The 18111-nt window shown below is 43.1% G+C and overlaps 1 protein-coding gene and 1 non-coding gene across 2 annotated transcripts in view; both read right to left on the bottom strand.

Moving 5' to 3' along the window:
- GAS6 (growth arrest specific 6) overlaps positions 1-15910 on the bottom strand; it is a 44428-nt gene extending 28518 nt beyond the window's left edge. The window contains 2 exon segments of the mRNA XM_033147707.1: positions 14570-14742; positions 15725-15910. Coding sequence (XP_033003598.1) covers positions 14570-14742; positions 15725-15791 — 240 coding nt within the window. The 5' untranslated portion in view covers positions 15792-15910.
- TRNAH-GUG lies at positions 2169-2242 on the bottom strand. The gene has a single exon. It is a non-coding gene; the product is annotated as a tRNA-His (tRNA).
- Positions 15911-18111: the final 2201 nt, after the last annotated feature.

The raw sequence follows: 18111 nt of genomic DNA, 5'->3' as shown, positions 1-18111 counted from the left end.
GATTATTAGATTTGGTCTACAACTGAATTCATATTAAAATAAGCTCCTGACAGTTTTATAGCTGAGCAATGTGGTCTTAACAGAGGTCATAAGGTATGTGCTTTGAAACAGTTTTTTTTTTAGATCAGCAGAAGCAAGGTTTTCCCAGAAGCCACCATTGTTTCTTGTTTCTCCAGCAGCTGCCTCAAACCACCTGATGGGCAGGTAGGCTGGCTGGTAACCCTGCCATTTTGGGTGGCTTACCCATTAGCAGACTCAGTGGGTCCCAGCTGCCCGCTTGAAAACTGAGCCTTTCCCAGTAGCTCTTGCAAACTTGCTTCAAGAGCCAAATTCTCCCTCAACACTTGAAATGTAGCTCTCCCAAGCAGTGGTGTTTGTGAAGAAGGAACAAGGGAAAATACAGTTCCAGGTCTTTTTCCACAGAAGGAGCGAGGACATTTATTTTTCAGAGCACCACAGCAATATACCTGAAAGAGGAGCGACCCTCTTTGCCCTCATAACAACCCTATGGGGTAGGGTTCAACACCCTAACACCTTTGCCAGTTTATTCTACAATAGTCAGCCTGTCCTAATGATTTGGGTATCATACTATGTACTGCAGTGCTTCTCTTTAGTGGCAAATATATATGTTTATATATAGATATAGATACATACACAGAGAGAGAGAGAGAGCGCTGCCTGCATTCTTGTTCACTTCTGTTGGGCATGGCTATGAGCTCGCCTTGGGAACATGGCTATGGGGATTGTCAGTATGCTATTCTGCACTTAAAATTACCACTACGCCACTGAGCCCCAGCTCCGCAACACAAATCTACTAGATGGGGAAGGCACCATTTCAATAACGAGGCAAGAACTCTACCCACCAAAAAATCTGAACATCACAAGGAAAGTGAGCTCTTCTTTTTAAAAAGACAATTAAAAACCTTGCAACAAACAACCATACAAAAATACCAATTTTTACACGCAATAATCATGTAGCATTGGAAGGAACCATGAGGGGCATCTAGTTGAACCCCTCCAATGCTGGAATCTTTCATCCAACATGGGGCTTGAACCCACGACCCTAAGGTGCTCTACCGAATGAGCTATACCAGGCATGTCCAACAGGTAGATCGTTATCTACTGGTAGATCACTGGACATCTGCGGTAGATCACTGGTAGATCATTGGCTCCCCCCAAAGAAGCTGAGGCTCCCCTAAAAATAGCTCAACATTTTACCTCCTCCCTGAAAACACTCAACAACTGTGACCCGAACCCCCCCAAAATGGGCCTTCCTCCTTCCTTAAAAACAGCTCAATAACTTTGACCTGAACCCCAAAAGGGGGGGGGTAGATCACTGCCAGTTTTTAACTCTGTGAGTAGATCATAGTCTCTTGGGAGTTGGCCACCCCTGAGCTATACTATAAGGGCTGAAATTTTCTTGCAGTCATTTCAAGCAGGTCTCTCCAAAGCCTTCCATGATCCCCCCCCAAAAGGATGTATGCAATAAAGCTATGCTATGTACCATAAAACGAGTCAAAGTTTGTTAGTTCTCTGGATCCTTTCAGTTTGTAAAACAGCTCTTTAGCTGAGGCAAGTGTCCAAACCCATTCACAACAGGTTTTTAGTGACAATCTTTTCAAACACCTAGTAATTTCCAGTGTCACCATCACCAGGAGATACTTATTTTGCAAGATCTCAATTATGCCCTCAAAGACACCCAATAAAGCTACAGGTGAAACAACTACTACCGCCTGCCTACATCAAACTTTAGAGTGGAGCGTCAAACATAGACTCCAATCAAGGCTTGCTACCAACACTATAAACTGTTCTCAGGATATATTACAAGAAAAGAAGCTGGTGCAAAAATCATCGCACCTTAAGAGGAACAAAACTGAGTCAAAGGTCAAGTAAGTAGCAACTGGCCTAGCTTTTAAAGGAATTTAAGATCTGGAAACAGTTACTGCACCCTGACAGATACTTGAAGCTCAACTTAGCTTTCACCTCTCATTTCCAATAAACAGGAGAGATTAAGAGGATGAGACCAGAATCGAAACAGTTGCAACAGCCATACGCAGTGCTTTTCCTAGTGTACGACACCAAAAGCAAACAAAATGATTGTAGAATCATAATTGTAGAGTTGGTAGGGACCTCGAGGGTCCCTGCAATGCAGGAATCCTGCCCATTGTCATCCCTGGGTGGACTCGAACCACCAACCTTCTGGTTCACAGCTAGACACACTGCCCCATTGTGCCACAGAAATAAAATGATATGATTGAGACTTTTAGCTCTCAGTGGATATTAAGCAGCTGTTGTGGGACATGAGGAGGAATTCAAGGAAGAGAATGGAAGATTTTTGCATAGAGAAAAGTGCATGGTAGATAGGAAGGAGAGATGAAAAACAAACAAGAGTGCCAAAAGTGCAGTGTTACACAAATGGTAAGCACTTCTGGAGGCTGAGGAGGGCTTTTAAGGCCAAGATAATGAAAGAATGCACCAAGATGCCCACAACAAAATTCTAAACTATTGGTACTTATGTTTCTGATGCTTGAATATTTCTAATTTTGTTAAGCAGCTTAAACTTCCATCCACAGCCTATTTAATCCAGAACTGTACTATGGGACAAAGTCAAATGGGCTGCTCAGAAGGCAGTCATCTGTGACTTTGAATATCTGCAAAGCCCAAATAGTTTCGTTTACTCTTGAGAAAAACAAAAAACGAGAACAAGAGCTGAGCTGGAAATAGCCTTTTCCTACACATGACATTTCCATTTATTCAGGCTTCCGAAACTCTGTAGATTGGCATTTCTGTTCAGCTTATACCAAAAGGATTAATCTGACAGGAAGAGCAAATTGCATCCTATAGAGGAAGAAGTCAGCTGAGGTTAAGGTGGCGGCATCATTCAGAAAACAAAGGTGAGCTTGCCCGATAGAGGCACCAGACTATTTTCTCTGATGTCTGGAATGAGAGCGTGCAGCAACATTTAGAAGAAATGCTATGACTTAAAACTTGAAAAGTATTACGGTATACATCTTTTTCTGGCCCAAGTCCTTAGGAGCAGTCTCATTAAATAGAACTCTATTTCCATCTTTGCATAGTGATGATCTCAAAACAACAAAAACTACAATTAATAGAATCATATTACAGTAATAACTATCAAACCACACTCTACATAAAACATGAAGACTGATTTTAAAAATGTTTTGAAAGAGGTGGCACCTCCCAGCTTCAAACTCCTGATAAACAATCAGCTACATCAGGCTCATTTACCACAGCATGAATTGCACAATTTTTATGGCTTGGGCACTGGTTTATAGCTTGGAGTTGCCCTGAAACTGAACCAGTTTCTGAGAACCAAAACCAGAAGTTATGCACAGAAGCCTGTAACTGGTCTACATTTTTTTAATGAAAAGCAGCCTTAGAAGGTTGTGAGCATGACTGAGCAGATGGGGGCCAGTGTGTGTGTGTGCTGAACTCTTCTTCTGTCAGCTGTTTTTCCAGTCAAAATTGCTCTCCAATTTGCTTTCCTACTATGGGGGTTGATAGAATGCGACTAACCAATTCTGTCGCATCATGCTTCCTTGCAATTTACTGAAGCACCCATTAATAATAATAAAAAGCATTTGCTGGTCCAGTATATAAAAGCCAGTTTTCTGGCATTTCTTCATCACACTGCAGTGTGACAAAAATTTACCAGTTCCTCAGTTCAGTTGAGATGTGTGCATCACCTGCAGTTGCTGATACATAAGTAGACCTAAACCTTTAGCCAATCCCAGGAGGTGAGCTGACATGGAGAGGGAAAGAAGTGGAAACAAGCTAGAGTTTTGCCCACCCAAGGAAGTTGTTGTGCATTTAAATCATAATGCCATTTAGGGGGCACTTCAGGATCCTTATTGTACTAACGCAAACTGCTCCGCCCACATGAACTGCAGCCAAGTCCAAAACAAGGGGATTCTGCTGTCATTGGGCAAATACGGTGTTGGGACTTGAGGTCTCAAATTTCAGTGGCACTCTGTGCAACACCAAAATTTGGCGCACCCCCCCCAATTCTCGTGCTCCATTATAAATACAGTAATTGTGGCATCCTCTGTGGCGCCCCCGAGGCTCAGCACCCAATACTCCCTAAATATGCCTCTGGCAAATGAACGACATGTTCCCATGTAGTAATATAGCTTCCTAGCACTATAGTTTGCTAATGGCACATTATCCTTGAATGCTGAAATGCGTCTAATCGGTGCAAAGTCATGGATCCACACAGAAACATTTTAGTAAAATCCGCCAAGAAATGCAATGCTAAAATCTTCAGGATAATTTTTTTTACCAGATTTGAAAGATTTATATCTCAAATCAAAATAGTAACTGTTGTTAGGATGGCTAGACTTAGGTTGCATTTCCAATGATATTTATGTCTAGACTACTTAAGTCCACCAACATAAACCAAAGACATTTTATACTCTCTTAATCCTCCATTCCCTCACCACGATTACATTCTTTCCTCATTCTCTAATGTATTAATAAACATTTAGATAGCCATTTATATCTTTATATCTAAATATTTCCATTATTAGAAGTGGTCTCATTATCGTGGCTGCCAAACATCCTTTGTAGAAAAGAAGGGTAACTGCTACTATATTTATCATTTGGTCAGCAGTGCATTATTAGGAACCCGCTACAAAAAATAACAACACATTTTTTAATTAAAAAAAAACCCCTGCACATAATGCAGTTGCCATGTTTAGATGATCCTTGGCCATTGAAGTCCTGTTTGCACATTCAAGCAACATGCGCCACAACTATCATCACACCCCCATTGCCCTGAATCTCCCACATTGAACGGGACGGTATGAAGGGGGATTCCCATTGCATTTGGATGAATGTACTACCTATAAGCCTCTGTACAATCAGGGAAGCCGGATATTGTTGGGTACCTAACTGTGTTCCTCTGAAGCCTCCTTCAAACCTTCCCTTCTCAAAGCATGAAGGTCCCCACCGGGAATGGAGTCATGAACACGTACGTCTTCGCTGCCTTCTTCACTTTGGACACCTGAAGAGGGCTATAGTGGTCCTAAGATGAACCCAGCCCAAGTCAAGCATGCAAGCCCCATGGATTTCAATGTGACATGCTAAAGCATATCTTCAGCTCTCTCCTTTAATATCAGTACAACGGTAAAATGCTTTGTTTTGATTGGATCATGGCCATACAGACATCTTACACACACACACAACACCCCACAGTGAACAGGGTTTTTCTTCCACACCTTTTTTTGCTACTGGGATCATCACTACTTCCGTCCACTCTTGCAAGCAAGCACCCTCGTTTACATGTACATGTGCCTCACTTGCCTCCCCTCACTGGATTGCTACTAGACACTGAATACGTGAAATGCCTCTGCTGAAAACTATTGCATTTGCACTGGAACTTGACAATAAAGGAATTCTGTTGGTGTTGGTAGATCTAGTAGCTCATTCACAAATTTGAGTTATTATCAAGTGACTGCATCATGCTAAACTATGGTTTAGTAAGACATAAACTAACCTAGCCTCCTCCCAGTCTCATATGTTCTCCCTTGCCCTTTTCTCCTCCCAGGCAACCAGTACGAGGAATCTGAACGTTTTTGCTTTTGTTGAACCATGGTTTTGTTGAACCATGGTTTTTGCTTTTTGTTGAACCATATCATTCAGATCAATAAACTGTGGTTAATTTCAGAAAGCCAGCATCAAACCAGAGTTACTGGAACTGGTTTTGTGAAGTAACCATAGTTAAGGTTAACCATAGTTCCAGGCCTAGACAACACACCAAACTGTGGTTTTAAAAAAGGAGAAGCCAAAACTTCCAAACTCCTCCCATTGCAAGAGAATAGGAGAGGGAGTTTGTGTGAGCCCAGGAGGAGGATACACTCATTGTTATCACACTAAATTAGTGTGATTTCTTTTGTTCTGGTTTTTATTATGTATTTGTGTTTTGATCTTGTATTTTTATGTTGTGAACTGCCCTGAGATATATGGATGAAGAGTGGTATACAACTTTAATTACAAACAAATTTGTGTGATGTCCAAACTTAGCCAGTGATATACAGTCATACCTTGTGTTGCGTTAGGTTCATGTTGCGTCTTTTCGGCTTGCGAATGCTGCAAACCCAGAAGTGTATACTTCTGGGTTTTGCCGTGCGCACACGCGCAGAAGCACATGCGTAGAAGTGCTCTATCGCACTCCACGCTTGCGCAGAAGTGCTGCTCTAGTTGCGGACTTCTCGGGGTGTGAACTGCACCCCGGAATGGATCGTGTCCACAACTACAGTGGTACCTTGGTTTACGAAGTCCATTCTTAAACCAAAGCATTTTTAAACCAAGGCGTGCTTTCCCATAACAGTGGGGGACTCAATTTACAAATGGAACACACTCAACAGGAAGCGAAACATGTTCTTATTCCAAGGCAAAGTTCACAACCAAAACACCTACTTCTGGGTTTGCAGTGTTCTTAATCCAAGTTGTTCATAAACTAAGCTGTTATTAAACCAAGGTACCACTGTACAGGCAAGTGTGATCCAGGTCTTAGATTACCACATTCATTTTTCTCGCCCTTTTAATCACAGTGGGTTGTCGCCAACTAACTTCTACTCAGAGTAAACCTATCTGAAATTAATGGACACAAGTTAGATATGTCTATTAACTTCATCGAGTCTTCTCCGACTAGCACTGGATATAATCCAATGAGAAATAATAGCAAAATCAAGTAAGTTGCTCAAAACTCTAGTCTTTTTTGTCCACTATTTTAGTTTTTTCAAAAATCCTTGATAAAACTCAAAGTGTGTAGGGAGAACGATGACACCTCTCTTAATTAAAACAAGGAATCACTTGACTAGAGCTGTCAGGCCTTGCCTTTCCCATTATGTAAAATTGCTTTATCCTAGGCATTACATGGCCTACAAATAAAGTAAAGTAAGACACAATACTGTAACTTATAATTCTGAGATCAGCCTCGTATCCTCTCCACTGAATTACAGATTTCCACCCTTCCTCCTCAAGAGTGCTTCAAGGCACCTTATAAAATTTAAAACCAAAATTTAAAACTAATATATAGAACGATAAAGCCATGCAAACAATTGCAGCATTACAATAAAAAGCAGTTAAGGATTAAACAGCAGTGGACATAAACAAGAAAAACCTATAAAAGCAGAACTTCTCAAAAGCTAGTTTGAAAATATTTGTCTTTCACCTTTTGTTCTGCTTCACCAAATGATGCTATGTTTATATGTGGCTCTCTAGTCCTGGATTATTACCAGAGCTCCCCCCTTCCCATCTACCTAATCAGCAGCCTTTGGTATAGTGGAACAGGTCTTTCAACATGTGGCAAGCCTATTCTATACATGACTGACAATGCATGCTCATCTTTGTTAGTCAGATTTTCAGTTTCACTGTCTGCATGTGCGTGTGTGCGCACGCACACACACAAAATCCAGAACTGGAAGCACATTCTTAATCCTGTCTGGTACTAAATGTTGTTCCTACTAATACTAGACATCTGTTCAAGAGAAAATGTAGTTGAGAATCACAGTGCCAAATATGCAATCACATCTAAAATGAACATAGAGCTGGTTGGCTGAGCTCGGAGGACCCTTGTTCGAATTGTATGCCTATTATAGCCTCAACTAGTGGGAATTCTAGACTCTGAATTAAGAGATCTAAGCTTAGGTTTCAATGGCACTGCAGCTAAGTGGCAGCACACATGCTTTGCTCTTAAGTATGGCCTGCTCTAAGGCAGCTTCCTATTTTCCTAATTAGACAAACCACCATTTCCCCTCCCCAACACTACAATATGGGGTTGATAAAACTGTACTAATTTATGGGGTTTTTTTAACAGTTAAATCAGGAAGAACTTTCAGACAAAATAAAAAAAAAATCCTTCCAGTAGCACCTTACAGGTGTATCTGAAGAAGTGTGCACGCACACGAAAGCTCATACCAATAACAAACCTAGTGTCTAAGGTGCTACTGGAAGGAATTTTTTGTTGTTGTTGTTTCGACTACGGCAGGCCAACACAGCTACCCACCTGTAACTAGAACTTTCTGACAGTAAGAGCTGTTTGACAGTGGAAAAGACTCCTACAAGTGGTGGTGGTGGTGGTCTCGCCTTTCTTGGAGGTTTTTAAGCAGAGGTTAAGTGGCCATCTGCCAAGTATGATCTAGTAGAGATTCCTGCAATGCAGAAGGTTGGACTAGTCCCCTCCCAAAAAACGTCCCAAAAGCAGCCAACCCTCACAGGGCATTTTCTCCATCCTCTTGATCCTTTTGGTTCCCTTTTCTGAAGCTTTTCCAACTCTATACTTTGAAGATAAGGGAACCAGAAGTACAGTCGTCAACAGGTTTTCCACACCTATCAGCTGATCACCCATTCCCACCACCCTTCTGAGTAATACCCCTCCCCACTCCCTCACTATATTTAAGGGTCTGGTGACTTCCGTTTCAGTGTATCTGAAGAAGTGTGCATGCACACGAAAGCTCATACCAAGAACAAACTTAGTTGGTTTCTTAAGGTGCTACTGGAAGGAATTTTTTATTTTATTTTGTTTTGACTATGGCAGACCAACACGGCTACCTACCTGTAACCAGAAGTACTTCAAATATGGTTACGCCATAGGTTTCTATACGATACCATCAGTTTTATTTTCAATTCCTTCCCTAACGATTCCTAGCACGCAATTTGCCTTTTTCACAGCTGCCACACATTGGGTCAACATCTATCTTCAACTAAAATCAACTAAATGTGAAGATCAACTAAGTGTGAAGATCAGTTCACAATACAAACTACTAAAATGAACTTAACTGCCATTGTGTAGTAGTCCTTGAGGAAAACAAGAAAGTGATCTGTAACCAACTCAAGCCAAGTTGAGAACGTTTTAAAATACCTAATAGGTGTCCGACTGCCCTATACCTCGTGATGGTATATTTGGCAATCAGGCAGCAGCACTACGTCTGAGCCAGGTATTGATGCAATCACTATTCCTTAAAAAATCATCTAGTTTCTTCCCACAGAAGCCTTCAGTTTTCACTCAGATGTTTGTTTAGGAAACATTTTTTTACGTTGAGATCAGCCAAATTCCACAGCAGTTTCTGCTATCGAGTTTGTGTACCTGGCTGAACACTAAAAGGTCAATTATTTCTTTCTCTGCACATTGTAACCACCACAGGTTTTTGTAGCACAATCTTCTCACTGAGAGTTCACTCTGCTCAGTAGAAAGAATCTGAAATAAATTGTGTTCCTAGTAAATCTGAAAACATTCCACAACACTGCAACATACTTTCTTGTAAAGCTTTGTATCCCATATGTTCCCCCCCCTCAATTTCAACCTTAGTAATAACATCTAGCTTACTTGTTAATGCAGTGTTTTTCAACCACTGTTCCGCGGCACACTAGTGTGCCGCGGGATGTTGCCTGGTGTGCCGTGGGAAAAATTGAAAAATTCAAGAGAATTACTTTATATATAGTCAATATAGGCACAGAGTTAATTTTTTTAACATTTTCTAATGGTGGTGTGCCTCGTGATTTTTTTCATGAAACAAGTGTGCCTTTGCCCAAAAAAGGTTGAAAAACACTGTGTTAATGTGTGCTCAAACACTTACTTCTGTACCCAGGTTCTGTTCTTTCTTTTTAAAGTGTCAACTGAAGTGAGGGAAAGCAGTTTTAAAAGAATTCCCAGCTGGCACTTTACACCTGTGAAATGTCACAGGTTAAGTTCTTGTTCAAGTCCTTTATGTTCGAGAGGATGTTAATTCTTAGGTTTACATCTCTGTAAGTGATGGGACTGCAAACCTGTACAATGATTTTGGAAAATGGTATTTGAATAAGTTTCTTCTAACAGGGCAGGTTATAAACCTGATCTGAGACTTGCTTTATTAGATATGTTAATAGAGGGCAACAATAATCTACTGTTTAAGGGCGTACTAATCTTTTTCATGTCTGCAGCTAGGAATATGTTAACGCAATACTGGAAAACAGCTACTAACTTAACTCTAGAGGCATGGTGGGATAGACTATGGAATGCAGCTCTTATGGAGAAACCAACAAAGTACTGTATCCTAGAGCACCAAGAATCATAGAATTGTAGAGTTGGAAGGGACCACGAAAGTCATCTAGTCCAATCCGCTGCAATGCAGAAATCTTATGCCCAACGTGGGAATTGAACCCACAACCCTCATGTTCTACCAACTGAAACACAAATAAAATGCTGAAACTGCATGGTACATGTTTATTCAGGAAATGACAATGTTGTTCCCTTGCTACCAGCTACCAACAGCTCACTGGGACAATCTGTTAAAACAGAGTAGAAGACACTTAACTGATATAATCAACTCAAAAATATTACACAAACCTACTTAATGTATGACTGCATCATTTATATTCTTTATGCATGGAATGTTTATTGGTGGGTAGGGCTATATGGGTATTTGTTTGTTATATTTTCAGAAACTGAAAAATATTGTTGGGGTTTTTTAAAAAAATGTTTCCCCCCCCTTTCTTTCTGCTACATCCAAATTATCTCTTGAAAATCCCTAATGACCTAGAAGCCTAATACTTGCTGTGCCAGCATAGAAATGCATAAACTGGGATATAACGGCTGCTGTGACAGCATGGCGTAAACAGGATTGACAATAAATATGTCATGCTTTTTTTTCAAAACATTCTTTAATCCCCATGATAAATTGTCATTCTCCAACAAACCATCTCCCCTGCAGAGAAATTATATCACACAAATCAATGTCCTTGCATCCCAGGACACGTGTTAATTGCAGGGATGCACAACCAAATATCTTACATTTTTAATTTGTCAAGCGGGGAAAAGACTCCACAACCATGTAGAGAAAGAGCCAGCAGTTTCTACTTCCAAATATGAAAAGCATTACAGCTATAGAAAAATATTGTGCACCCTGAGTATTAAAAAAAAAAAGCTACAAAGCTACATCCTCAAATTGCCAATAAGAGTTCTCCGACCTTTGCAAGTAGCCAGCACAAAGGAACTCGATTTGGATGGGTCAAAGAGCCACTCTTCCGCACCCAGTGTTATGGTCTGGATCCCCCCCCCCACTTTCTTCTATGTAAACCAGAGTTAAAGACATGAGTAATGTCACATCCTGTAGGACCATTTAGAAGCACAGTTCACAAATACCTTTTGGGAGTATCAGTATCAAACTTTATTTCGGTCATAGACCAGCATACCTTTTGGGAAGAAGGTCCATACAGACAACTACACATGTCATGACTCTGAACAACAGAGCACCAGCTTTTGCTTTGCTTTTACATTTCTAATTCTAGCCTAACTCAAACACCAAATGAAATGCAGCATTATGTATTTTTAGGAAAGGCTGGAATGCATAAATGTTTGACCTAAACGGCAATTCTGATGTTCTTTTTCAGTGCCATGCTATGATAGCATGTAAAACCTGCAAATTACATGATGTTGACTTACAAAAGTTGTAAAGTGGCATTAATTCCTAGTAACATTCATAGGTGTGTTATAATTTATCTGCATTTATACAGCACATACTATTAAGGGAGTGAGGAAAGGGAAGGAGACAGACAGACAGAGGTTTGCCTAATACTACCCAGTAGTTGATCACTGAGATGGCATTTGAACCAGAAGCATCCCCTGTTCAGAGCTCAGTCACTGCATTAGCTTTCATTAAGTGCACTGAATGCTGAACCCCAAAAATACATCTCTACCTCTTCAAGCTCACTTCATTTCCATATTTGTAAGGGACTTTACCCTCCATTCTCTTCTCCCCCTGAAGCTTAGGAGAATCCCACTTCCCCTCTCTCCTCCCTAGTCAAAGGGAAATGATAAAATGATTTTAACAAATTGATGGTGTTTTAAGAAGAAAAGTAAAATGGCACACAATGGAAGTCAAACAAGGGGCACAGAGAAATCAAACCCTTTTCATAGCTGTACGTATTTTAATAAATGCAACAGCAGAATAGAAAGTACTGCATCTTCTTTTACAGTGGGACACAACCGTTTTATAAGGGCAGTTGAAATGTCACTACGGTAAGGTAAAAAAAAAAAAAAAAGGTAAAGGACATCACTACACCAGACCTCACCGTTGGCTAACAAACTCAGCATGCGTGGTATGCTTTCTAATTCATAGCAACCTTCTTGGTTAAAAACCAATGAGTAAAACTGTGGTGACCTCAGAATACTTCTTTCAGGGAAGTTCAGATTTGAAGTTTTTTTTAAAAAAAAATTACTCCATGACCTACCATGAATTATTTCAGCAAATCTGTAAATGTGAATTTCAGGAGAATTGTCTGTAGTGGGTGGAGCCATCCTAAGAAGGTTGTGGAAGATTAGAATGGCAGAGTCAATGCCATACCTGAAGCCCCGTCAGTTCCTGATGGTCATGGCAAAAGGGGGGAGGTATTTCTTCCTTTTTTTTGCTGTTCTAGTTCCAGGTCTGGCACACAGGGCCCAAGTACTGAGTCCCTCAAGGATCCGCAGGGTTTGGATCCCACAGATCCAAAGCCTCCAGAACCCTGGCTTTCTACTGGTTATTGCTAAAGGCAGCAGTTTTCAACCTTTTTGAGTCCATGGCTCCCTTAACCAACTACGTTCTTTCTGCGGCACCCCTGTGGGACTCAGGAGCCCAGTTATGTCACCCCTTGCCTGCAGAGCTGGCAGTCCCTCACCCTTTTTTCAAACACCCTGCCTTGTGGAGTGTTTCCCCAGCCTCCACTCCTCTCCCCTCTCATTGGGAATCCTCCGGGCAGCTGCCGCCACCGCCATCCCTGGTTGCCCCCCCCCTGCCGCCACCCAAAAGAGGTGCCTCATAGAGGCAACATTGGCCTGTGGAACTTATAGCCAGGGCTGCTGCAATAAACAGCTGCACACGCCTTTTGGAGGCAGAGACTTGAGAGGCCATCAAATAAAGGAAGGAAGGAAGGAAGGAGAGACAGAGGGCAGTGTTGCCCGCGGCACCCCTGACCATCATTCAAGGCACACTGGTTGAAAACCACTGGCTAAAGGGGAAACCACCAGGGATGGTGGTACCAACCACTTTGGCCTCCGCTGCAATGAAGAAACCCCCATGAACAATGCTCTTCTCCACCAGTGGAGGCCAGGAGAGATGAATGCACCACATTCTATTCTCCACCCAAAGCCTTACCAATGCAGCTCAAGTATGGCACTTACTATTTAAAAGTTAAGGATGTACAAGTGTCAGTAAGTAATTTATGAGATCAACTCAGTGAGAATACAACTGTTAATGAGTTTACTCTGCAATGCTACCCAACTTATAAAGTCTTAACTGCATGCCATTAAATAGGAAAATAATATCCCAGTCTATTTTGCTCTTTAAACTAAAAAAAAACAACCCTTGATTTCACCTGGATCTTGGTGTTGAAACCTCACAGTAAACACTTCTAGCAGAAGTTACTTGCTGCATTTCCCCCTATTGTTTTGCAACTATTCTTCGTGCTGCGATAGTTCCAAGTCTATTAAAAGTATGCATGTCAAGACATGTTTTGCCTTAAATACGAAACATTAACTACTCTAAGAGAAAACAGCCAAGTCCCTCCCATTCTCAGTACTTTTGACCTACATAACTCTTTCCCTACCCGCTCGCATCAAATCATTAACGGGAAAGCACAGCCCTGTGCAAAATCACCAGTCAATTTCTTCTCCAGGAAATTTATTCCCTAAACTAATGCCAGATAATCCGAGCCATAAAAGAGCCTATTCAGAGCAGCACATCTGGAAGATGCAAGCAAATCAGAAAATCATTTTTAAGCGGCCATTCAAATGCCATTCTATTTTTGCAAAAATACTAGTCAGTCAGAATAGTACAATCATAACACATACCTATTGATGACCCATTTGAAACACATTTATTTAAAACGCATTTTTTTTACACTTTTGAGAGTTTTAGAACTAAACAGCTGCAGACTTAGGACCATGTTGTTCCCACTAGGCATACTACTTTAAAAAAACCAGACTCATTCTACATAAGCTCAATGGCTGCTTACATTTACCTAGTAACAAAAGTTTTCATGGGGGGGGGGGAATCCTGATCCAATAGGGGATTTTGATCACTCATCTAAATTAGAAAAATACAAAATGCTTCTTTTCAGGAGATTGCTTCAGCAAAATCCTTGGGGCTTACAAGCATTTTAAATACTTAAAGAGGAGAGGTGGAAGAGTGAAGCAGAAAACCAAGATATCCCAAAGGATCCTCATAAGTATTATGACAAGTTAAACTCCTCTCTCCCCACCCCAATAACCCCCCCTCCCCACAAGAAACTGGTATTAGCAGATTAATGCCAATTTAGTCCAATATAAACAGCGCCTCCCCGCTGCTTTCTTGGCCTAGAAATCCCAATGCAATCTTGTTAAGCGAAGTGCTGGTTACCCTGTGTGGTTTCAGTTATTTATCTAATAGCTCCTCCTCCAAACAACTTCCCCAGCTGTGCAAGCAGCTGGCGCCCTCGTTCCCACTCCTGCAGCTGCAGCAGGCCTGAACACTCAACTGCTGCTCATTTAATTTTAAAAATAAATTAATTAAATTAGTTCTCACCGGCACCTTCTCTCCCTCTCCCTCCTTACCGTCTCAGGGTCGTTCTCAAACACCTCCCGGGCTTCCTCTTTGTTGCAGAGCTCCTCCACACACTCTCGCTCCAGATGGCCTTGCTTGGTCTCTTCGAAAATCTGGTAGGCTCGGCGGTGCCTCTGCCGAAGGAACTGCGAAGCCTCCTCCCGGGTTCTGTGCAGCAGCATAGCTGGGGCCCCGAAAGGAAGCAGGGAAAGGAATTAGCATTGGAAGCCGCCCCCCCCCCCGGACGGTAACAAAGCGGAGCGTGCAAAGCTGCGCGGGGGTGTGGGGCGGCGCGCGCGCGCTCGGGAAACAATGGCCCCGCCGCGCACTTGGCAGCCAGAGGAGTCGGTGAAACTGTCATTGTGGATGGGTGGGGAGATTCCCGCTGCGGCTTTCCCTGTCCCCTCAGCTCACAGGGGGCTAGACTAGCTCCTCCATTGAAGTTCCTCTGCCTGCCTCGAGCAACCAAAACAATGCCCAGCAGCAGCCAGCGCGCCCAGAGCGGCGCCACCGAGATCCACCTCACCGGGCCATAAACAATGACATCCCTGCGCCCCTTGCCCTCTTGAGCGCGCGCGCTCTCTCGCTCCCCAAGAAACAATGCTTGGCCGGGGATGTGGTTGTGGGTGGGTGGGGGGAGCAGAGAGAGAGTGTCACCACCCACCCTTTTTCTGGAAAATGGTAAAGTCAGCCCTTTAAGCCCAGCATTAGGAGGTCTCCAAAAAGTGATGGGGGGGGAGGTTTGAGAACATAAACATTTGTTTTGTTTTAAGGCACCCTTGAAGTGAAAGGCAGGCAGGCAGGCAGGGTGGCTCATTGGGTGCAACCGACTCCTTGTGGAGAAAGGCGTTTGGGATGTCCTGACCTTGAGGGACAATGGTTAGAGCAGCGAAAGGGCTGACATGTCTCTATACAATATACCGATTCTTTCCCCAGTCCGGAGAAGCTGCATTGCTCGTGTGGAGACTTTGCTATATCGATTAATAATTAAAGGAGGGGGTTAATTAAAGAGTGGGGCGGGGGTGGAGAGAGAGGATAAAGCCGAAGTGAGATTTTTCTCTGCAGGGAGAAATTGCAGGAATGGCGGGTAAAAGAGGGGTGTTTTCTTTCTCCAGTGAGGACGGGGGGGGGGAGGAAAAGGCGAACCCCCCCGAAGTACTACTCACTCTGCGAGGAGTCTGTAGCCAGCAGGACTAGCAAAAGGGCAGCAGCTGGAGCCGGCGGCTGCTGCATGATGCGGCTGCTGCTGCTGAGGCTGGGGCTGCGCCCTCCGAGTGGCGGAGAGGAGCAGGGCGGTCTGGTGCAGGAGGAGCGAGCGCAGCTACTGTTGGAAGGCAGCGCGAGCTCCGCCGAGCCCAGCGGGGGAGTCGCTTGTGCAGCTGAGCCAATCAATTGAGAAAGTTCGCGCTCAGGGCTATGCAGCCACAGCGACACACCTCAGGCTTCGCGCGCCCTCGGTGCAGGGTCGCTGGAAAGAGGGGCAGAGAGAGGCGAGGCCCGGAGGGAATATGGCAGGACGAGCCGAGTGACCCGTGTGGTGGTGGTGGTGGGGAAATGCCCCCCGGTGCCACCGAGCCAGCTTCCGCGTGCGCCCCAGATTCCTTTACAGTTACGAAGTCACTGTGTACAAGTACTTGCCCTCCGGCCTTCAGGTTTGTGCTTCGTTTGAGGTGACAACATTCGTACGTGGACAGCAATTCTGAGCGCGAAATAGCCCACGTAAGGATTATTAACGCATTTAAGTGGCAGTCGTTGCATATCCACAATGGTGCGCGTGCCCCATGCCGTGTGTGTGCAGGAGTGCCATCCAACTTGAATAAAATATTGGGGGGGGGCATGTAAGCCCCAACCCACATAATTAATCACATGACGTGGCGCATGCACACCATTCAAATGGCAATGCCAATCAACTTTGGGGTGAGCAGCCCCCTCAAATATTTTACTCTTCGTCGAAGGGACCTCAGCCCCTAGGAGAAGGCTCCTGTGTGTGGTAGTGGTATAGTGATATGCACATAGTCACTTCTAGACTGCCTATTTATTCAGCATTTATGCTTATTTGTTTGCAAGGAGGTTAGACGATGTTGGTCACTGAACATTCATTCTGATTTGTTTTCAGGGAAGTTAGATGATGTTGCTTCAAAGCAAGTGATTTCCCTATAATTTTTTTTGTCACTTTCCTTTTCTCAGCAAATACAGTTTTGAGGGAAGCGAGTTTATTCAAATCGACTTTAATTGCGCAACCTGAATAGCAACAGCCTGGCAGCGCCCACAGATTGCACACTTTCATTCTAAGAACTTGCCATTGGTCATCACTTCCTCAGAGCATGTATGAAGGCTCCGCCCAAGACATTTGGTCACCTGAGGCAAAGGACAAGACAGATACATACACACTCTACCTTCAAAGCACATTTTTCTCCTCAAAGAATCCTGGGCTCTACCGTTTATGTCTCACAAAGTTACTGTTCCCAGCAACCCTTAACAAACTACATTGCCCAGAATTATTTGAGGGTAGAAATATCTTTCAGATGTGCTTTAAAAGTATGGCATGTATGCAGCCAGTCTCACCCTCCCTTTTCATGTACAGGTGCCCACCAGACTGATAGTTGAATCTTTATTTTATTCTTGCAATGGAACAGCATCACTCACTCTTACTGTGGCACAATGGGTTGGTGCGTCTGGCTGTTAACTAGAAGGTTGGTGGTTCAAGCCCACCCAGGGACGGCTGTGGGCAGGATTCCTTCATTGCAAGGGGTTGGACTGGATGACCCTTGGGGTCCCTTCCAACTCTACAATTCTATGATTCTTATGATCTCACCTGGGGACAGCAGATTAGTTCAAGGGATGCAGGGTGGTCATATGGCACTCATAGCTCTGTCTTCCATTCGTACATGTATTGAAGTGGTCCCGTGAGGGTTATGGTGCCACACAAAATAATACTGTATTAGAACTATTTCTTCACTTGTATAGCACTCCTCTAGCAAGTTTTAAAAACTTTCTACATAAACAAATGCTTAACTTGGCTTTATTATATCTAAGTGATGAAGGGAATGCATTTTGTAGCCTGGCAAGCCATCACTTCTGAAAGTTTGTAACATTCCTGGCAGAAAAAAGCCTATTGTTTAATGTAATGTACATACTAGTTGAGGCAGCTTTTAAATTTGATTTATTAAAGGGGGAGGGATCCATTTTCACAAACATGACTTGTAAAAATTCCCTTCCGTGGAATGTTACTTACAAATGGAGTGAGGGAGCTGTTTGCATGGTCCACTGCGATAATGTGATATGGGTAAAGGGATCGTTTGCTTCTTATTCATTCTTTTGAGAAGGGGAATGAAGTGCCCTCCTCCGTCCCTTTAATGATATTTCACCTATGAGCAGTTCTACTTAATTGCAAGGGCATCTCAGTGCTACGCAGCTGCAGTTCTGTAGGAACTCATTGGGACTTGCTTCCAAGTAAACATGCATAGGATTGGGCTGCATGCCTGTTTCAGAGTTGTCTGGGCTGTGCTTCAGTTTATCAAGCCTCTGTAGCAAGTTCTGGCTTGTACTAGGT

The sequence above is a fragment of the Lacerta agilis genome, chromosome 4 (genome assembly GCF_009819535.1).
Source record: "Lacerta agilis isolate rLacAgi1 chromosome 4, rLacAgi1.pri, whole genome shotgun sequence".
Taxonomy (NCBI): Eukaryota; Metazoa; Chordata; class Lepidosauria; order Squamata; family Lacertidae; genus Lacerta; species Lacerta agilis.
Note: the sequence above shows the minus strand (reverse complement) of the source record. Positions and strands in the feature narration are given on the sequence as shown.